Source organism: Pezoporus occidentalis, unplaced genomic scaffold (assembly GCF_034315485.1).
Source record: "Pezoporus occidentalis ecotype Australia unplaced genomic scaffold, CSIRO_AGI_Poc_V1 ctg222, whole genome shotgun sequence".
Taxonomy (NCBI): Eukaryota; Metazoa; Chordata; class Aves; order Psittaciformes; family Psittacidae; genus Pezoporus; species Pezoporus occidentalis.
The window spans coordinates 250,845-273,366 of NW_026914095.1; the positions used below are offsets into that span (position 1 = coordinate 250,845).

Sequence of the window (22,522 nt, forward strand, 5' to 3'; positions counted from 1 at the left end):
GTATATCATACTGCACCATCAAATATTCCCCATGCTTGCTTTAGAATGGTTTTTTGGAAAGATTTCCCTCAGTCTTCTAGATGAAGTAGTGTTGGGTGGGAGGCTGCATATCATGCCGACATTGTTCAGGTATATGGCAGAAATATCCATACTGATCAAGAGTTGTTTCCTATTTTGTAGGTTTTGTAACTTCCTGTTCATGAAATAGTTATTCACAGCATCTAGAAATCAAGTTTTATGAGTGGTTTATATAAAGACTTCACATCTTACTTCAGAGTAATTTAATCATTTGGAAACAATAGTTCCCTGGGATTTCTATGTTTCATTGCCTTTCTGTCACCATGTTTCCTTCATAACTGCTGTGTCCATGTCCTTGTTTAAGGCAAGTGTTCTGGGTCTGTGCCACTATTATCTTAGAGAATTATGTGAAATGGAAAACATTGTTTTGGATTTCTGTTGCTGTTCTGTTCACATCAAACTTTTTTTACTACTTTTATTTTACTATTTGACTTTTTTCAACTTCCATCCTATTCTTGAGGTTGCAGTGTTGACCACAGGATTCAGAACAGTGTATCCTGTGTGCACAAGTCTTTGTTTTTGTGCTTGTCAGTTTGAAATTTCATAGAATCATGGAATAGTTGGGGTTGAAAGAGACCTTAATGATCATCTAATTCCAGCCCCCCGCCATGGGCAGGGACACCTTCCACTAGACCAGGATGCTTAAAGCCCCATCCAACCTGGCTTTGACCTCTTCCAGGGATGGAGCATCCACAACTTCTCTGGACAGCCTCTTACCAGTGCCTCACCACTCTCACAGTGAAGAGCTTCTTCCTGGTATCTAATTTAAATTAGAGACCCTCTTTCAGTTTAAAGCTATTGTGTTTTATCCTAGCACTAGCTGCTCTTATAGGAAGTCCCTCTCCAGATTTCTTGTAGGCCCCCTTTAGGTATTGGAAGACTGTTATATGGGCTCTCCTGAGCCTTCTCCCATGCTGAACAGCCCCAGCTCTCTCAGCCTGTCTTCATAGCAGAGCTGCTCCAGTCCTCTGATCATCTTTGTGTCCCTCCTCTTAAACTTGCTTGAGCAGGTCCACGTCCCTCATGTGTTGGGTGCCCTGAAGCTGGATGCAGTACTGCAGGTGGGGTCTCACCAGAGCAGAGTAGAGAGTGAGAATTACCTCCCTCAGCCTGCTGGTCACGCTCCTTCTGATGCAGCCCAGCATACAGTTGGCTTTCTGGGCTGCAAGTGCACACTGCTGGGTCATGTTGAGCTTCTCATCAACCAACATCCCCAGCATGTACTTCTCCTCAGGGCTCCTCTTAGTCCAGGTTCTGCCCAACCTGTAGTTGTGCTTGGGATTTCCCCAACCCAGGTGCAGGGCTGCAGTGTCAAATGTTTTGCACAAGTCCAGGTAGGTCATGTCAGTCACTCTTCCCTTATCCAATGATGTTACCCTGTCATAGAAAGCTATCAGATTTGTCAAGCATTATGTGCCCTTAGTGAAGCCATGCTGGCTGTCACCAGTCACCTCCTTATTGTCCATGTGCCTTAGATTAGTTTCCAGGAGGATCTGCTTCAAGATTTTGCTGGGCCCTGAGGAGAACCTGACCAGCCTGTAGCTCCCTTGGTCTTCCTTTTTAACTTTTCTAAAAACAGGGGTTATATTTCCCCTTTTCTAGTCAACAGGAGCTTCACCAAACTGTCTCAGCTTCTCAAATACAACGGGTAATAGCGTGGCAACTTCATCTGCCAGCTCCCTCAGGACTCAGATGCATCTTGTCAGGTCCCATGGACTTGTGCACCTTCAGGTTCCTTAGATGATCTTGAACCTGATCTACAGCATGGGTGGTTCTTTATCCTCCCAGTCCCTGCCTTTGCCCTCTGTGACTTAGGTGGTGTGGCTGGAATTCTTGCCAGTGAAGACTGAGGCAAAGAAGTCATTGAGTACCTCCAGCCTTCTCCATGTCCTGGGTAACCAGGTCTCCCACTTCCTCTTGAGAAATTTCTGTATGATATTACTTATGTGAAGCATGTATTCATTTTCTGTCTCAGTTCAGGTGAAAATCTGGTCAGCCTTTGCTATGGTTAATCTTCTCTAGAAGCTTCCCCAGTCCCTGATGAGCCTGAGCCTCTTTTCCTTATGCCATTGCTTTAGTTGTGTATTAAGACTTTGCTTCCTTTTTTATGATGGGGTCCAGGTCTTTGGCATCCGATGTTCTGCCTCCAGAATTTATCTTTTATGTGGTGCCCAGGTGGACCACAACCCCTGCCTCCTTCCCAGCATTTCCTACTTAGTCCAGGCTTTTTTGGTGTTTTTAAGTGTAGCACCAGCAGGCACACCAGTACACTGTTTCTGGAGTTAGGAGTCAAACCTGTTGAGTACCTGGTAACTGAACCACTGAAGGCTATTGCCTGTCCCTTTTTCTCAGCTGGGGTTTCTGCTTCAGGGAAGTATTATTAGCCCAAGAACTGTTACATTTTTAATCAGTTTGGTACCTCTGTGTCATAACACTAGGCCTGGAAGAGCTTTTCAGTGCCTTAAAAAGCCTCCTCAACTTAACCTCTTCCCTTAACCATCATAAATAGGGCTTTTTTTGCCGGCTGGTGAGACTATTCAGAGATTGCCATGAAGCCTCTGTTGCGTATGTCTTTCACTTGTGCCCCGATCAAGTCACAGGAAAGAGCTCCTTCTCTGAAGGTTACGGGCTGCCTGGAATGAGTATGTCTTCCCACCACCTACACTTAGGTCAGGTAATCATACGGGACTTGATACTTTACCCTGGGAAATTGTCACCCTCTAGCTAGGCTTATGACTGTATTTCTCTTGCATATCTGGACTGACTCAATAGAAGTGTTCCTATATGGGATGTTCCAGTTCTAGTGTTGAGAAGTAATTACATTATGTGCATCCTTATCAACACTATTCATGTGTTTCATAACAAATTATGCTGAGACGTTGAATCCAAATTATGAGAAGCTGAGGCTTATCTTTAGCCTGCATTTCATTCAAAAGAAGCTGGCCTTCCCAGAAAGGCAGTCTTCCTGTTACTTGGCTGGCAACTTGACACAACATCGAAGGAGGAGTTCCAGATGTGTAAGATGTATTTGCATGAGTGTTATTAATGTGGTGATTCCTGAGCTGTAGAGGGGTCAAATGAAGGTCATTAAGGTGGAGGAAAAGAGTCCTTAGATGTTAAAACTTCATTGGAGCAAAGCAAATATGTGCCACACATATTTTGTTGTGATGTTCTGTCTTCTTTACTTGCCTTCTGAACCAAATCTGTGTGTAAGGCTATGTGGGCATATATATCTTCTAATAGGCTTGGTGGAACTGAGAACCTAAAATTGAAAAAAGGGTTGCAAAGAAAAGATTGAGAAATGCTACTTTAGGTTAGAGTTTGTGCATGCATTAATTCACTTGCTACTTTAGGTTAGAGTTTGTGCATGCATTAATTCACTTGCTAATTGGTTTGCTGTAACTAGCACAATTAGAAATGCTTATCTAGACAACCTGCAAATATTTATCACAAATTTTTATGACCTAGAAGAATCTTACCAGGACAGAGCTATGTGTGTGGCTAGGTAGCCACAATTAAAATCAACATCTAAGGAGTTAAAGAAGAATTACAAACTTGAATATATCCATTATTGTTGGGGCATGTTCTTTTTTGGCCAAATAATCAATTTCAAGGAAATTCAAGGGAGTTGAGAGGCACATGCCACTGAATTTATATCAGTTTGTCAGCTCTGTATCTGGCCTAGCACTAACATTATCTCTTTAGAACATGTCAATTTTCTGCATTGGTCCTGCCCAGAATGTCTGGTTTGCTTTTAATTATACTGGAGAAGGAAATAAACTCTGCATCCTTGCAAAATTTTCATGGCTCTTCTGATTTGGGGTGTTGCAGGGTGTAGTTAATGCTCTGAAAAGTCTTTGGGATTCCTGGATGAAAGGTGTGATGAAAGAAGTGTATTGTTGTTTTAGGGGAGGAATCATACTACTAGGTAAGCCTCTGTCACTGAGACTTGCTGGACTCGTTTGTTCTGACTTGCCTATGACTCCTTTCTTTCCTAATTCAGGAGATAAAGCCTCAAGTCTATGCTGAGATGCTGCACAGTGTGTTGTGGCATTTGGGACAGTGCATCTCCCAGACAGAAGAGCTTCTTGCTGACCTCTCAGTGGTACCCAAAGGTGAGTGCTGCAGCCTCTGACTTGCTTCTTGGTAGTTTGGGCAGCATGGCTATATCATGTGTAAGTTTATAGAGCAGTTTGAGCTTTGGGTGAGGGCGGAGGGAGAATGGCGCTAGCTCTGAGCTTTCTTTTGATTTGAGCTGCCTTCCATGCATTGGTAATCCTTCTGATATTTCACCCTTTCTCCTTACCCAAAATGCATTTATTTTCCACCTGTTCCTCAGCTCCTCTACAGCATTGTATGGTGACAAATTAAGGTGGCCTATGGCCACTGGAAGTTGTGGTGGGGAAGCAGGTGAGAGTAATAACTGCACCTCAATTCTGATCTGCTTGTGTTAGTACAGTTAGAATGTGTTGCAGTCACAAGTACTGAGTCGATAACCTGGCACAAAAGGGCAAGTGGAGTAAACAAAGTAAAAATAGGTTCTTGTGCTTTTTTGTATTTTCATGGGCTGTGTATGCAGCCAGTGAAGTGTTAATCTGTGCAGAATCGGTTTGTATATGCACCAAATCTGGCACCAGACCATTTCACCCGCCCTGCCTTGGAATGAAAATCAAACTGAAAATCCACAAGGACTCTAACAGTTGTGTCTTGCTTCTGGATTGGATTTCAAGCAGTCAAAGCAGGATGAAGAGAGAACTATATGGTGCAGAGCTATTTTCAAAGGCTGAAAAGCAGAGATCTATAATCTGGGACTGACGAACTAACAGAATAAGATATTTTGTCTATGATAAATATAGCTGGAAATGAAAATCTGAAAGGTAAAGATGATGTAGAAGTTGCAGAACCTTATCCTAAACTGATTGCAATCAGTGGCCGTGTACTTAAATATTTCCTATATACCGGGATGGCCTCTTGCATGTTCATGGAAATTGTAAAGTCCTTATGTAGTGAGTAGCCCTCCTACTTCTACTACATCTTATTTCAGAACATGGGAGACTTTCTCAAGATGTTGGCTGCGGCAGTCAGCTGTAGATAGATGCTCTATTGAACAAAAATATTTCAGTTGTTGATGTTAGTTATGTTCCACAGACTGTCGTAGTGGTAGAGGAAGCTAGCTCTGTCCCAACAATTAAACAGCCCGTAACCTCCAAAAAGCCCTATGCAAAATGGATGATAAAATAACAAACAACAGAACTTTTGTGATGATTTCAAAGGTGATCAAATAATATACGAACAGCATTTTGCATCATGGCATTAGTTACTGGTAAGCTCTGAGTTAATATATCACAAAGACTGAATGCTGCCCTTGAATCTTGATGCAAATGACAAGAACAGTATTTGGAACTGTTGTCTTTGCGCAGCTGAAGTGTGCTCTTGGTAAGCATCAAGATCTTAGAATTGGGTGGTTGAGGAGGAGCTCAGTTAGTAGTGGCAAATACATTAGTGATGTTTTATCTGACTGCAAAGGGGTGGCATGCAGCACTTACCGTTTTTGTGGTATGTTCAAGGGTGTGGGGAGATCAACTGATTCAGCATGACGCATAGAACACCACACGTTTTGTTTCCCTCAGTAGATCCCTTCAGTGTCTGGAAGTCTTCCATTGTATCAGCTTGGGAGATACTAAGCACTGAGTCACTGAGGTTGGTAACTGACCTCATCCAAGCAAGGGTCGTATGGTACTCAGGCACTAGCTGCTGCTTTTTCAATGCCCAAAGAGTAGAGGTTGTTGTCCTATTATCTTAGAAGTGTTTGTCCCAAGTATGCCACGAGAGGAGAGGAGTAGTATTAGGTTGGTGTGATTGTTTGTGGCAAAGGTGGGAGCAGAAATAGCATGTCTTGCCTCATGGCCCTTTGCTTTTGCTACAGCACTGCTGGACTAAGACAGATGTATTTCCAACCACTATGCCAAGGTAGGTAGTTTCAGGGACCTAGTCTGGGTTTTCAAAGTGCACTCACCAGGCTAGCAGACTAGTCTGTTCAGTTGTCTCGTGAAAAGTCCCACTCCTAGGAAGAATGATTATAGAGATGTGCCTGAATTCATCTTTGAATGGAAAAACTGGTCATGGCTATAAATGTGGAGAGACCGTCATCAGCAGATGTGCCATCCAAGCTCTGACACTGGCTCTTCTGAGAGTATTGGAGTATGAGTGAACAGGGGTATAAAATAAAAAATATAATAATGAATTTATTATAGGAAGCCAGCAGCAGATCAAGTGGAAGAAAATATGCAACCTCTTCTGTTCAGTGCATGGTGAAACCCCTTCAGTAAACGGCTAGTGCCAGAAAACGTGGTTTAGATTAATCTAAAAGCAAATCTAGGTTGGGGATGCTGTGAGGACTTAGCTTAAGAAGTCAAAAAATGTCAAGAGCAGATCTATATAAAAACCCAGGGTAGCTGTTCCCTGCTTATCCAGCAGTTCAGTGACTAGGGCCTTTTAGGTTACAGTTACACTTCCTTTACTTGTCTGAACAGACATTTTCTGATCAGTTTTCTGGTATTGTTCTTACTGAGGCTTTTATAACACACAGTAGCTCTACCAGAAGAGATGGATAAGCCCAATATAGTGAATCAAATCCTATCAGGCAGGGGGTGGGAGCCAAACTTTGATCATTTGCATTGTGAATGAACTTTTAGGGAGTTTGGTAAAGGATGAGAGGGGAAAAGCAGCTTGCAACCTGTGTATTGTGCTTGTCTTTTGCTTTTTGGTATATGTGCCAAATTGGAAGGTAGGGAATTCAATTGGGGTTGATCAGAAGGTCCTGTTTTCTTCTTGGTTTCACAAGGAAGACCAGACAATTTTAGGAAAATTTCAGTACAGATCTTCTTCCTAATGTACCAATAACTATTAATGCAACTTTATTTCTTGCTGTATTGCACGTATTAAAATATCCCGTACTGAGGCTTGATTTAATATATCTCTCTCTAAACATAACTTCACTGTGATTAAAATACTTTAACTCTGTATAAACAGCTGTTTCCAAAATAGTGCATTCGAATGAAATGCCTTCAGTATGGTTTAACTTTTTAGTGATCAAAACACATTCTATGGGTCAGAGCCAAAGTGCGTAAACTAGGAAAATGAATAGTTTGGTTTACGCACCAAATGAACTATGCTCTGAAATTGTCAAATGCTGCTGTCTCCATGGATGTGTTTTGGGCTCCTGTTGGGAATGAAGCCTGTTTTAAATGAGAACAGAGGTTACTATAGGAGGTCTGATGTTCATCCATAGTATTGCCAAGACAAGAAGTTTTGTACTGAACTAAAAGATCTTGGGTTTGAAACTCTCGCTAATTCACTGCAGACAGCTATCGGATCCAGACTGTGAGGAGGTGGTTTTTAGAGTAGAGAGGACTCAGCCTTTGAGGTCTCCCAGTGGAGTCTAGCTTCTGGTATCATTAAGGTTTGCTCTGGAGGAATAACAGTTATCCTCATCCATACCAGAGGATAATGCATTACTGTTACCTGACTTCCCTTGTCTTCCTTCCTGAGAGTTAATTTGTAGCATAATAGAGTTAGGGCAGTAAAACGAAAAATCAAAGCATGTGGCATAAAGAAGCAAGAAATACGAGGCTGTACAAAAACACCTGACTCTGGGAGGCATCTACACAGACAGCTGTGGTATTGGGGAGTGTCTTCTGAGGAGCAAAAGTAGCCATTAAGAAGTGCCTCCTTGCCACAGAAGAAAAAAAGGATGCATCTGTGGTTGAAGGTGATGAGATCATCTCTGCCTCTGTATTCATCAGCACCACAGAGGATCAGTGTTTCTCTGGCTGGTGAGTGTTGCTGGGTGGAGCAGAGTTTTCTTGATTACTAGAGTGCAGATAAGACCATGCAGAAGTCTGATTCCTAAACAGGGAGATCCACCTGCAACTGAACTATTTAACTATAGAGATAGATGTCCCCAGCACAGAGATCCTTGTCCTTCTGGTAAAGCATGACAATCCTGCCCTCCATGACATAATAGCAAAAGAGTGAGTTGGAGGTGTAATATATGTGATTAATAACTGAATGGACTGAGTGCACATAACCTGGGTGAGAACTGTCCCTAAACATCCTAGTAGGTTTCAGCAGAGGTAGGCTCAAAACTAGACCTAATTGCGAGTGTGGTTTGTTTCATGGGTACAGACCCTAGCATACAAGTATCAAAGGCTAGAACTCCTGGACACTACTGGACATATACGCTGCTCTAATACAAGTAATACACATTTGGTGTTGCCTGTAGTCGAGCTGTTCTTCAAAGAGTAAAGGATACCTAATTTTGAGCGAAACAAGACTATTCCCTACATTCATACTGATTTCCTGAAATGGGTGGTAAAAGATTAGGTATTTACTGAAAAGGCTAAAAATAGTTATTCTTTACTGACATTCAGCAAAGTTGGTGACGAGCATGTCTGCTGATAAAATAGACAAAAAGAGCAGAAAACCTTTTTCTTTTTGAAAAGGCATTTCCATTTTAATTTGTACTAATTAGCTACATGAGGTTGTAGGTGGTTGTTGACACTTTGAGGATGTTGGTTGATTAGAAGCTCAGCATGATCTGGCAATGTGCACTTGCAGCCCATGTGCTGGCCTGCATCAGAAGGAGCATATCCAGCAGGTTGAGGGAGGTGATCCTCCTCCTCCTCTATTCTGCTCTCATGAGACCCCACCTGCAGTACTGCATCCAGCTCTGGGGCACCCAACACAAGAGGGACGTGGACCTGCTTGAGCAAATCCACAGGAGGGCCATGAAGATGATTAGAGGGCTGGATCATAGGAGAGGGGAGCACCTCTCCTATGAAGATAGGCTGAAAGCGTTGGACTTGTTCAGCCGGAACAAGAGAAGGCTCCAGGGAGGCCTTAGAGTAGCCTTCCAATACCTAAAGGGGAACCTACTGGAAATCTGGAGAGGAATGTTTTATAAGAGCAAGTAGTGCTAGGATAAGGGGTAATGGCTTTAAACTGAAAGAGGGTAGTTTTAGACTATATATAAGGAGTGGGTAACCTCTTCCTGTGTCTCACTATCCTCACAGTAAAGGAAGGATGTGATGCCCCATACCGTGCGGGACACAGTAAAAAGAAGTTGCGATGCTTCATCCCTGGCAGTGTTCAGAGCTGGGTTGGACGGGGCTTTGAGCAACCTGGTCTAGTGGAAGATGTCCCTGCCCATGGCAGGGGGGTTGGAACTAGATGATGTTTAAGGTCCCTTCCAACCCAAACCATTATGTGATTGATTCTGATGTAGAAATTTACAGAAGTGCATCCTTTAAACTGCTTTCTTTTAAAAAAATAAAGTTGAATCAGTATTGGAAACCGAGGAGGATTTTATCCCTCATATCCCATGTTTCCATTTCCACCAGCACTGCAGCAGTTCCTCAAGTGTCTGTTTCCCCTCACAAGTCTCTAAGACCTGTGGAGAGTAAGCAGTTCTGAAATGTTGGAGGAGGGGGTCTGTGCTGCCAGTGTTTGTTGAGGTAGCTGCTATTTGCATGAAAAGGAAATAGAGACAGATTGAAATGGAGGACAATGCTGGTTGTCAGAGCATGGGTCCCACAGGCAATGAGGTGCTCGTTTTTCAAGTGTGAGTCTATACCTATCATAGCTTAGGCAGAAGGCCATATCTTGAGGAAATCTGTGTACAGTTAAGAAACTGAAACTGTATGAAACAGGAGTGCTGCTGCCTCAGTATCTGCAGGGCCAGCCATATACCATCAGAGCTGTGCTGTGTGTTCTCTGTTAAGAGCAATGGAGGGATGTTGCTTGGATTGTTTGGGTGGGAGCATGCTGGGGTGGGCTGATTGAAGCATAGAGAACCAGGCTGATTGAGATATGTGACAGGGGCTCAGGATGGAGAGCAAAATCTCTCCAGCGAGGAGGGCAAAGTGAGATGCTAAAGCAGAATCTTTTAAAACATGAGAGATGGCTAGCTAAGGAGAGGCAGAATCATCTTACCATAGTGGACTGTTGTAGTTAGCCAAGGGACTTCCATGTAACTGGCAGTAACTGACTGCTGATAAAGTATGCTCCAATTCCATGAGATGGGACTGTGAAAAGACTGAGATGAGGATGGGAATGGTCCATCGGAAGCTGCAACATGTTAAAGAAACTGAGGCAGGACAGTACCACTGGTCTTAGGTTTTTATCTGAATATCTGCATCTGTGAAACCCTCAGAGGTAATTGATAGTGTATATAGTGAAGGTCTAAATGGTAAGAAGTCAAGGCTTTGTGGAAACAGTTCGGCTCTAGTGCGTGTATATTATGTGCTTACTGCAGCTTGTACTTTCCAGAGAAAGTAATTTTGGCCAGCCTGGGCTCTGCTTTCACTGTGATTTCTTTTTTGCCACCTTATAGTCAAAAAACCTGCAAAGACTTACTCTCTCTCTTTGTTCCTTTCTGCCCCTTCCTGCCCGTGTTTTCTGAGGTGTTGCTCAGAAATGGCAGTGCCTGGAAAGAGGAAAATTGTGTTTCGTATGTCTGGTCTACAGCAATACAAAACATGGATCAGTGGGTGTAAAACAGCATGGTAAACAGCAGAGTCCCTCCTCCCCAGAGCTGGCTGTTGCTGTTTGTCACTCCAGGCACCTTTGAGGAGTTATCCCATGTGTTTTTCTGTTACCCTGTACTAATGCTGCCCATTGACGTAGGGACTTAATGAGAGGCATACAACAGTTACTACAAAGCGTGCTGTGGAATTACTGGGGATCTGAAATAATTGTGCTTAAGGCTTTGCACCGTCCTACAACAAAGCTCCTGAGAGCACATGCAAATGCAGTTATCCTCATGTTCTCTTGCTTAATGCTGCAAAGGAGGACATAAGTGGAAGAAAAATGCTTATGTGTTTTTTGTCCATGTGTAGGCAAAGTTCCTGACCCTTTTTACAGGTCTGTTGTTGGCTTTCAGTGAGTCACAAAGTCCAGGTCTTATTTCCATATCACATTTACACGAGTAGCTATTTCTCTCCCCTCTGGCAGATTGTCTGGCAGGAAACAGGATGTGGTCTCTTACAATGTATGTGTGGTTTTGGTGCAATAAATCCTAAACCCTGTAGGAGATCAATAAATGTTGCTATTCATGCCAACTGAAAATAACTCAAAGCTGTGTATTATATGGCATCTCCAGTAACCTAGATTATTCTTGGTTCAGAATTTATTTAATCAGGCATGAATTATTACATTTATGTTCAGTTTAAGCACCTGTGTGGGCAGTCAGCTGCACTTGAAATCTGTTTAATATTTCTTAATGGGAAATTGTCTCTACTAGCAATACCTGCACAACTCTAGGCTTTTTCAGGGGTGCATGTGAGGCAATGAAAGCAAGTGAGAACAGAGGAGATTCTTACTAGATACAAAGAAAATGCTTTTGCTTTTGATCAGGAACTGGATCAAGTCTTAGGAGAAGACTGGAGGGTTTCTGTCCTTGGAGATACAAAAATCTTGCCTGGACAAAGTCTGGAGCAACCTGCCATAGTGGGACCTGGTCTGAACAGAAGGTCAGACTCACAGGGTCCAGAGGTCCTTCCCAACCTTCCTCATTCTGTGAGGTTTGTCAGATGAGTTAAGCTGTGCCAGATATGATTTGTTTCAGGATGTGCTATTGTTTGTGCAATAGAGTGATTTCTCCATATTGTTTTCTTCAATGTAGGTAGTGATCCAGATGGACAGAGCAGCAAAGCGTATGGAGCCATGGAAGATGGCAGTCATCGTTGTGTCAGTGATATTGGTGTTAGCCCTCATCATTGGCTTGACTACATACTTTTTATGTCGTGGTAAGTGCACCAGTCTTTGTTGTCTCAAATCGTCAGGGATCTGTTGTGTTTCACTTCCTACTGTGGTCTTGCATGATGATTTAGGTATACAGCTCACCCCTGGTATAGAATCTGCATGAGAAAACTTACTACACCGTATTCAAGATCTGAATTGATAAGAAAACCTACAAGAATACTTAAATCCCTGCTTAAAATAAATAATATTTTAAGTTTCTCTCTCTTTTAGTTTGTTGTCTTACCCCAGTGCCTCCATGGGTATTGTCCAGAGCCCCCTTTTCCCAAAGTGCTGATAAAGCTGTAATTCCACAGCTGACAGGGTCACAGCCAGAGCCTGGGAACCTTACTTGTGCCATACTCTGTGACATACTGTGCCGGTCTGAATTGTACTGCAGAAGGTCAGCCACCTTCGCTTTTCTTCTCTAGATCAGGATCGATATTACAATGCAACTTTCCTAGTCACCAATGTTGAGTATGACCCTCAGTATGAAAGGCAAACCACAGAAGACTTCAGGCACCTGAGCCAAGAAGTTGAAACCATGGTAAGCTGTTTCTGTTTCTGCCTGACCTATGGTGAAGCGTCTGTGACTGATTGGAAATAGAGGTGATTGTGCCTCATCCTTACGCCACTTACCTTTCAAATCTTGCTATAGTGGGTTAGAGATGCATTGCTGACTGTGCACAAGAAGATGGTAAGCACAGGTGCTGTCTGTTCCAGTAGCTCTGTGGTGGAACAGGCACCCACAGAGCAGAAAGGACAACAGAATTGGCCAACTCAGGTGTTTGATTTTTACCCTCTGGTGAATATTTAGGATCTTTGGTGTAGAGATGGAATTCTGAAGGCATTTTCTTGTGTTTCAGAGGCTCATGAGACTGCTATATCTTGAGAGCATGTACATATTACAGGTGTGGTTTAACACATTCTTTTTACTTAACAGATGTCTGCAATATTCAATGGGTCCTTTCTAAGTAGAAGGTACATCAGGTCCCATGTTGTCAGCTTAAGGTAAGTAATGTGAATGTCGGGAATAAGGAGGGGTGTGATAAATATGCTTTCTTCCTTCTGCTTGACCATATGGAGCGTGCCTGGTTGTTTATGCTTGGATTACACCAGCAGCATGACTAAGTTGGCTGGTTGTTGCTCTCCTTCAGTGCTAACAACACTGAGAGCTCAGTTACATTCAGAGGTCAGCACGGAAGAGAAATTTGCCTTATAGTTCTGCAGATTGATTACCAGTTGTTTATGGCTGTGATGCAGTAACCAAGTTACTAGGTGATCCCAGTTTTTACTACTAGTTAAGGGATTGAGAGATGCAGGGTCAGCTCTTTATTTTACTTAATTCTTCCTATGGAAACTCAGGCTGGTGTTTACCCGTTTTCATGGTGTACAGCAGAAGATGACTATTCTCCTCCCTCTCTGAAAAGTTCTGAAGGACTAAATGATTCCAATGTGAGATACCTGGATACAGAGCTGAGGGAAAGAAGTGGGGCAAAAAGGTATAAAGGTCCTGTTGAAGAGTTTTTAAGCCTTTCCTGTCTCTGCAGTAATTATGTATTGCTCTTAGCAAATAAGAGTCATCGCTTCCTTCTCCTTCACATTACTTTTGGTTTGGAGATATATTTCTATAAGGCTTGCTTTTGCTGTGGAGTATTTTTCCTAGACAGCAAAGAATACCAGACTTCCCACAAATGTCCTTCTCCACAGCACTTCTGGGTTTTCTTGCCTTTACCTCTCTCTGGATGGAATGAGTAATTTCCTTAAACTGTTCCACACTGTTTTCTGCTGTTGGTTTCTTCCACAAGCCTCCATACTGTATGTCAGCTGAAAAGCCTCCATACTGTATGTCAACTGAAACTGCAGAACTTGGGATCTTGACTACAAACCTTTTAGGTTGACCAAACAGTGTATCTCATCCAAGCTTGTTTTTGCTACAGATAAGTTGTAGGTATCTTTAACTAGGAACTGGACCAGCTTAGCTGCATCTCTGCTGTCATTCCCTCTAGGCTTTAGCTGGCTTTTCTTTAGACTGCTAGCCTAAAATATTGGGTCCAGTATTTTATACTGACAGTAAGTGATTGTGCCTTGCTCAGGTAACTCAAGCTATTGAGTTTTTTGTCTCCAGATAAATAGAGCTAACTGACCAATAAGTGGACAAGTGACTTAAATAGAAAGAAATGCCAAAAGACTTTTTTAACTTCTGTGGCTCTTAACTGGGTCTTTTAATGGCTGTTAGGAATGGCCTGTTGGGTGTCTATTAAAGGGTTTTCATTTGCTGTATTGTCCTACTGACTGTGAGCTGTGTTGAGGCCAAAGGGTGTGACCCTTCCTCTCCTCCTCATCTGTACTGCCTATGAGAGTTCCCAGAAAATCCTGGGAATATGGGAACAGTGGGGAGTACTCCCACTGTTATAGCAAGAACCAAGCCTTTTGCTGCCTGCTGACATGTCATCATCTTCCTTCGCTTGTGCACAGCTATACTATTTGTTCTATACATCAGTGCAGACCAGACCTCTTTTTATATAAAGAAGGCATACAGTGCACAGCAGGACAAAGAGGATTAATGGTGGAAAAAAGAGAATGACACCACTTTGTTGTTATTGGTTTGCAGCCCAGATGCTGATGGAGTGCTTGCATCTGTTGTTCTGGTATTTAAATTTGCCTCGGCTGACAGTAAGGCAACAAGCTGGAGTCAGGTCAACAACGTGTTACGCAGAAGGCTAAAATCAAGCTCCACGCTCTTGAATGTTGACGAGTCTACCCTTAGACTCACAGGCAAGTGGCTTAGGTTTGTGTTTTCAGCTTGGAATTTGTTCCTCATACTTTGCTGTTCTTAGTGTAATGAATGTCACCTTAGTATGCAAATGCAGACTGTTCTTACTTTCTTCTTTCGCCTTCTCCAAATGCTGTATTACTGCTGACAGCCTGGGAACTTGGAAGAATTAGCGTTAAAAGAACCAAAGCATGCTGGCAGTGATTTATGAGCGAGCTCTCTGTGTACCAGAGGCTTTCTCTGTGCAATCTAGGCCTGTTGGTTGAATGAGGTCATGTCGTGTCCTTTCCTCCCTGACTCATCAATAAAAGGCCCAACTTTGTGACCATGGGCTCACAGGTTACTTTAAGGCACATAGTGAATTGAATGAGAACCTGTATCACCAGGTACTGGAATGCAGAGTCCTCAAGCTATTAAAAAAATGTACAGAGATACCACTCCCTGGTATCTCATTTGCTTATCTGACAAATTGTTGTGTCCAGTGTTCGTAACAAAACCTGAGGTTCCTTGGGCAGTAATCCGCTCCCATGAATCTGTTGCTGGTTGCCATCAGAATCTGGCAGTTTTTTGTAGGAAAGAAATCAGTAATGTTAGTTTAGCTCCAGTCAACCCCAGCACTGAGGATTTGTGAAGAGTGTTTTGACCATGTTGCCATACTGAGCCTGAATAAATGCATGTAGGCATTTGCTGGTGGCTGTGCGCAATATACATGTAGATGTTACTTGGATGTATTTGCAGTCATCTGTTGCTTCTGTATGCTTTGAGCTAAGGCAAGAAAGATGTATCCTTTGGCCTTATGCTTTCAGTGAGGAACAGATGCTTAACTGAACTTCTTCTTTTACCATACTGTCAATCCATACAGTTAATGTAAACTATTTAATTTGTGTTTGCTGGCTACAGGGAGGGAATCTGTGCTAAATCACATAGCAGTATAAAATATGTTTACTGTGTGTTTGCTTTTCATTCCAGACTTGAATAAGGAAAAAGGCGACAACCTTTTAAACAACTGTAAGTACAAATGCTGTATAGAAAAGGTCCAGCAATATGGTGCTATTGGTTCTGTGTTTACAAGACTCTTATGCTTTTAAGATGCAAGTTGGAAAAATAACGTTAAAGATACTAGAGCAGTAGACAGAGCATGAGCCAGGGAAGACTTCAGCTCATTTTCCTGCAGTCAGGCTGACTCTGTAATGTTTGCAGAATCAGGCATTCTGATTTGGTGGTGCAAAAGTGTAAAGCAGTTGCTTTAATGTTGATTATGGGAAGTAGGGGCAAGTAGATGAGCTGCTGTTAGTGAGCTTTGCACAAAACCAGGATTCTTGCTGGAATCCTTTCAAAAACATTTTCCCTCTTGCCCCCTCATCTCTGCAGAAAGGTTTGGCCATAGTTGTCTGTCAGATTTGAGCTAAACCTGGCAATATACAGGGAAAGGCCAGAGTGTAGGAGATGAAGAAGAGCTGGCCATAGTGAGAACAAGGCAATGGCACAGCCCTGGAGAGGGGCAGGTTCTGAGTCTCTCTCCTGTTGTCTGCTCCCCCCATGAGGTCTTAAAGCTTCTCTGGAAACGGGGAGACAGTTTAAATCCCTTCCCATGGGACTCCATCAGTCACCTGCATGGTCTCAGAGCCTTTGCACACTAGCTTCTTATCTTTAAATGGACTGAGAATTAACTGGTTTGGAGCTAAGGTGTTTTTTTTCCATCTGAGTAATACATGCGTGTGCTCTTGGTACAGTGGCTGTAAGTAAACTGTTGGAAGAAGAGGATGTTATTTTTTTGTTGCTGTTGTCAAAACTGACCTGGAGGTGACCTGACAAAATCCCTTCTTTGTTTGCCCAGCTTGCGGGTGGGGTTTTTTGTTTGGTTCTGTGGGGTTTTTGCAGACTAGTCTTCAGGAATTCTGTGACACTTAAAGCTGTACTGACTGTGTTGGTCTTGACTTTGCTATACAGGTGGGATGTTAGAAATAAGGGAAAGATTGACTTCACTGAGTGTCTGTCTTGTGCATATTTTGGTGGTGTGTGGGAGCTTAGAGCCCCCTTGGTGTGGTGGTTATCGGTGGCTCCTCAGTATTTTCATACTCGATTTTTAAGAAGTCTTAAAGGCAAACAAAAACCTCAGGATGATGCTCTTTACTGAGAGTTTAGTCTTTAGTTGAAACTTACATGTTGCTATTATGAAAGCTATATGAATGTAAATGCTTAGGTTATCAGTGCATGTGTGCCTGTGTTCCTGTATGCACAGATACACTAGTGACTGCATGTTACCTTTCTCTCTGTACAGTTCTAGTCAAATATCAAAGCAAACAAGGTTTGTAGAAACAGTATCTTTCTAAACAGGTAAACAGCTACAACTGGGAAAATACACAAGTGTCTCAGATATACAGCCTTCAGTTCCCATGGGAGTGCCTATGGGTTTGTGTGTCTGAAAACTGGCTTAATGGAAAAAGTAGCGACTCTTCTACCAAACTTTATTTACCGCACATCTATCCTGAGATGCTTGTGACCATGACACCTGGTTTCCCTGCTGCTGGAGGCACTGGTTTAGGTGGAGGCTGTCTCATACACCCTGCCCTGTTATACCTCTGCCTGCAGCTGTGAGGGCCTTTCCCAAAGCAACACCCTGATTTCCCTCAATCAGGTAAAGCAGAGCTGTTTTTTCTTTGGTAGGCTGTGGAATACGAAAACAGGCATTCTCCTTCACAGGAGAGGAGAGAATAACTGGTGGGCAGCGTGCACGGGAAGGGGAATGGCCCTGGCAGGCTAGTATTCAGTATGACGGGAGCCATCGCTGTGGTGCATCAGTGATCAGTAATACGTGGCTAGTGACTGCAGCCCACTGCTTTAAAGGGTAAGTCATCAGCACTTCAGCACCTTTCTGATCCTACAGGTCTTAGGACTCTTGGATGCTCAGACCTTTTGGGGTCTGCTGATATTTGTATATGCAGAAAGATAATAATAACTTTAATAAGTCTGGTTTTTCAACAGTGAGCTAAGCTTCTTTAGGGATCTTGTTTTATGTGGCTATGACATAAGCTCAGATACCTTACAGGGGAAGAACAAATCCTAGGAGGTGGACTGCCAGCTTTGGAATTCTGCTGAGACCTCCAACACAGAAAAAGTTGGTCCGAAGAATTATCGTTCATGAAAGATACAACAGCTTAGGCCTTAATCATGAATATGATGTGGCTGTTGTTGAACTTGCCTCTGCTATTGTGTTCACAAGTGATGTGCACAGTGTTTGCCTCCCTGAAGCATCTCATGTGTTCCCAGACAACAGTTCCTGTTTTGTCACAGGTTGGGGAGCTTTGGAGAATGATGGTGAGTGTCTCTTGCTTTCCCATGCCCTGTCACATATGTATTTGAGAAGACTGCTGTTAGTTTTATGTTTCGGGTTCTTTTCTTCTTTCATTTTGGGTTCCTTAGACTTAGTTTGATAGGTGCATGTGCTAATGATACACCTGTGGGCTTAGTTTGCTGCTTGTTTTTCTGGCTTGGTCAGTAGGTTGGAAAGACAGTACAGTGAAAGACTTTACAAGTTAGCCTTACAGGAGTAAGAGCAGCTTTTGTTGCATCATGCATTGTGCTGGTTGAATACATTCTGTTCTCCATTCCCACTGGCCCAGTCCACCTGAGTTTAGCTCTGACGTACGCTCTTTCACCATTCAGCTTTGTCATAGATGTATCATGACAGTTTTCATCAGTTATGCTTTCTTTGGTCATAAATCAGTCTTCATCTGATGACTTGAGTGAGCTTCATTCAAATTAGTCTATGTCAGTGAGGACTGAGATGATGAGACTATGTATCTGCTTATGAGATCCATTAAACTATACAAGTAGTGTATGGGGTGCATAGTGATTGTCCAAAGCTACACTGCAATTAATCAAATGGGCATTTCCAATGATACAAGGACGTATCTTGTAGCCTACATCTGAGTTCAGCACTGAAACATGTAAAAAAATCCCTTTGTCTGTTATGCTGAAGAGCATGTGGTGAGGATGAAAGCTAAAAAAGTTAGGTTTGGGAACAAGTGAAGGACTTTAAGAGGAGGAAAAAAAACAACCCCTTATTTCTTCCTGAGACATTGCTGGGTAGCTCCTTTTTGTTGCCTGTAATAGCAGAAAAGCTGTAGGAAAACTTGACTACTCCTAATCCTTGAGTGTTATAGTTTACATATCCTGTCTGCAAATTCTCTTTCTAGGCTATAGTGTTAATCAGCTTCGACAAGCAGAAATAAAAATTATAAGTACTGCAACTTGTAATAGAAGAGAAGTGTACAATGGAGCGATAACACCTGGAATGTTGTGTGCTGGATACTTGAAGGGGGAGGTGGATGCCTGCCAGGTAAGTTGCTTCATAGGTTAATAAAAAGGAAATAGGAGGGGCAGGAGGTGATGTTTCCTAGGAATAAAATGTACCTTGGGGAATCTTGATTAAATTTGGGGGTTAAACATCTTGACAAATGTAAATGAAGAGCTTCATGCTTCACGGCCTGAAGTCTGCACTTAAAGGCTTGGGGTTTATATATAATGCACATGTGAGAGAATAGATGGGAGGGTGTGGAGAGGGAGAGACTGAATTTAGACATAGGCTGTCAGCCTCTGTGTTGCCAGTAAACAGTGTAGAGGTTGAATTACAGCTGTGGTCTAGAGACAGATCTCTGTTGCAGCAAGTCTCATTGTTCTCTTCCATTAGTGAGGTGAACCCTGTTTACTTTGTTTCTGCCTATTGACATTTTTCTCCTTAGGGTGACTCTGGTGGGCCACTGGTGAATGCGAACTCCAGAGGAATCTGGTATCTGGTGGGCATAGTAAGCTGGGGAGATGAATGTGGCAAGCGAAATAAACCAGGAGTCTACACAAGAGTGACTTATTATCGAAACTGGATCAACTCAAAAACAGGCATCTGAAACCTGCAGTGGATTAAGTTTTGTGGGCTACGTGCAGCTATTCCTTTGACACATTCTGCTCTGTGGTTATCCTATAAACAGCTGCTGGCTTAGCTTGTGGTCATGTGACAAGTGCCAGCAAGCTCGGAGCAGTCTAGGACTTGAAATTGGTTTGGTCTATAGCCAAACAGGAACAGACTTTGTACATGTGACAGCTGTTGTTCAGGAAGTAATCTATCAAAGGGACAACTGCCTTCATACCCATATGCAATATACTGACCCTTTTTCTCTGTGGCCAAATGCCTTACCCCCAACTTTTATACACAGGCAAAGCACTTGAGACCAAACAATCATTTCCCAGCATCCAAGAGAAGTTGTAACTAAAACGTGGCCCACTCATTTTCTCTGTGCTCCCAAGGCCCCATCTGTCTGTACACCAGCTACAGTCCAGCCCCTGACTCCAGAGCTACTGCACTCCCAAATTCTTCTTGAGGGTTTTCCTGCATCATTCCAGGGAGCATATTCTAGTGAAGAATGGAAGATGGCTTAAAAGAGTCCTGGTTCCTAATATCACATCAGACTGTTACTTAGGTGAACAGAGAATTTTATCTTGCTGTGTTGCCCTGAATAGTGAATCAGTGGAAAACACTAACTTTTGTCCACCTTCTTTTGAACAAGTATATGCACACCCATGCATTGCTTCATATGAACAACCCCTACTACAGCGTTTTCTGGGAGAGTGATTACTGAATTTAAGACCAAAACCCACTTTGCCTTCATATCAGTCTGTTGTCATATTAGAGTATTTGGGTTAATTTCTGTTTTTAACTTTACAGACTGTATTTTTCTGAATAAAATTCCATGACATTTTATGCAGGATGAAGGATTGTAATGATCTCAGTACAACCATTGCCAAAAAACCGCAACCTTTTAGACTGCTTATTCTTGTGAATGCTGTTCTCAAGTCTTCATAATTTAATGTGTGCATCTTCAGCTGCATCCTAAAAAAAGCTTAGGTTTTGTGTTATGGTGGAAATACCTATCTCCTACAGAGCAGGGCAGAACTTCTGACTGACCCAGTCATCTTATGTGAAGATCCTGCTCTTCTGTCCGGAACTAAGAGTTGTCTGTGTCTCATTGCCATAGTATAGGTAACTCATTTAATCTTGACCACACAAACTTCATATTCTCTCTGACTTTGTTCTCAGGAGCTCATGTTTCCATCTGCAAGGTAGATCTCAAACACCTTCCACACTTTGGCAGCAGAACATGCCTGTTGCTAGTGAGGATGCTTTCCTTGGTATGTCTGCAGACTCTTTCCAGCACTTCATAAGGATGCTTATCCTGACAACAGCAAATGCTGTGGTCTTAGTTGCTAGATAACGAGCTACTCAGATTGATCCCTTTTTCCTCTATGGTCAGAAGAGAAAGAACTTGGCAAAAGAGATACCAACCACACTGCCAAGTCTCAGAGCTCATGCAGCATGACAAGCAAGGAAGAATCTTATGCCAGGCATAAGGCAAACAGCAGGCTTCCAGCAAGGTTATAGGTATAAAATCAGGGGAATAGGCCCTCAGTGATTACAGTGTTGGGATCAAAGTGCTGTCCAAATTGAGTACAAGTCAGTTGACATAGTCAGTGGCAGTTCAGGGGACCCCTCTGGTCTATGCTGCCTAACGGAGCAGCAATCCATTGAGTTAACAGGAATATTTTGATTACACATTATGTGATCTTGTTGCTTGCCAGTACAGAGAACCAAATTTTTGTAGAGCCTCACTGGAGGTACTGGAATATTTGGATGCCCAGAGAAGGTCTGTGTGAAAGATGAGGGTACGCAGCTGTTGTGTGTTCTATACTTGTGTGTGTCGGGGAATCTCGCACTTAATTCTGTTTCTTTTTTCTCAGGGAGCTTTTCTTGTGGAATGTTGTAAGCTTCAGAAACAAAACTTTAGTGGCTTAATTTCTACATAAGGAGTAAAAAACGGCAGACTAGTTCTGTAGGTCTGGGCCCAGCACATCTCATCTTAGTCCCTTAAGCAGAACGTGGCTTTGAAGTCTATTGTAAAGGAAGCTTAAAAGTGGTGTATGACAAGTACATATAATTATGTTTTCTCTTGCTGGTAACAAATTTTCTTACCAGCACAGAATAAAATTTGGTCTTCATGAAGAAAAGCATCATTACAGGATGCCACGGATTTCCAGTTCTCAAAGCACTTTAGGCTTGGGTTTTCAAAGGGCATAATGGTTTCCCCATGCCAGGGATTTAATTATAACTTGGAAACTTAACAGTTTTAGTCTTGCAAATCCCAGCTACCTCACTGTTTCCCCAAAATAGGTAAGTAGATGTCCAAAGAAATTATTTTGCATCTGTGGACATTCCTGTTGCACTTACTTGGGTACAAAATCAGAAAGTGTTAAGCATGTTGCTCTGTATCAAGGGCTGCAGCAAATACATCCTCCAAAGTGGTGCACACAAGGCAGGAGCAATGAACTTGTCACTCAGAACTGCTAGTTCCTTAAGCATCTACTCAGATATAGTACCTGATCCACCTTAATCACTGAATGCCAGCACAGTGCAGCCAGGAGGATGGGGCTGAAGAGGATCTCGTGTCTACATCATGTCTGTTTTGGGAGCCTCTACTTTGTACTGCCTTGTGAAGTTTTCCTGATAGCAACTGGAACAAATATTCTGATCTGGATTCTCCTGGAAGCAATGTAGTTTACATGCTGTGAAGCCTATTGGTGATGCAAAGCAGTGTAAGTAGGGACTGTCAAGAAGCACACTGGGAGTGCTGGGGATATGATGGGTCCAAGTCCCTTATTTGTGGCAAAACTACACTGATGGCAGCACTGTCTGGCTTTTTCTGTGGGGACATTATGGAAGCCTGAAGCAATGCAGGTGGTCAAACCATTTTATTTGTTTTATGTGGCCTATTAGATTTGTGTTTCTTTTAAGATGCAGTCTCACCTATTTATGAAGCC

At 42.7% G+C, this 22,522-nt stretch overlaps 1 protein-coding gene across 1 annotated transcript; it reads left to right on the forward strand.

The window, feature by feature from the left end:
• The first annotated feature begins 2,807 nt into the window (after window positions 1–2,807).
• On the forward strand, window positions 2,808–22,319 carry TMPRSS11E (transmembrane serine protease 11E). Its single transcript, XM_062620642.1, has 11 exons — window positions 2,808–3,391; window positions 3,432–4,193; window positions 11,762–11,885; window positions 12,309–12,424; window positions 12,821–12,888; window positions 14,492–14,655; window positions 15,623–15,661; window positions 17,321–17,501; window positions 17,703–17,971; window positions 18,853–18,995; window positions 19,399–22,319. Exons 2-11 carry the CDS (start codon window positions 4,101–4,103, stop codon window positions 19,558–19,560), a joined length of 1,359 nt encoding a protein of 452 aa, XP_062476626.1. The 5' UTR covers window positions 2,808–3,391; window positions 3,432–4,100; the 3' UTR covers window positions 19,561–22,319.
• The last annotated feature ends 203 nt before the right edge of the window (window positions 22,320–22,522 follow it).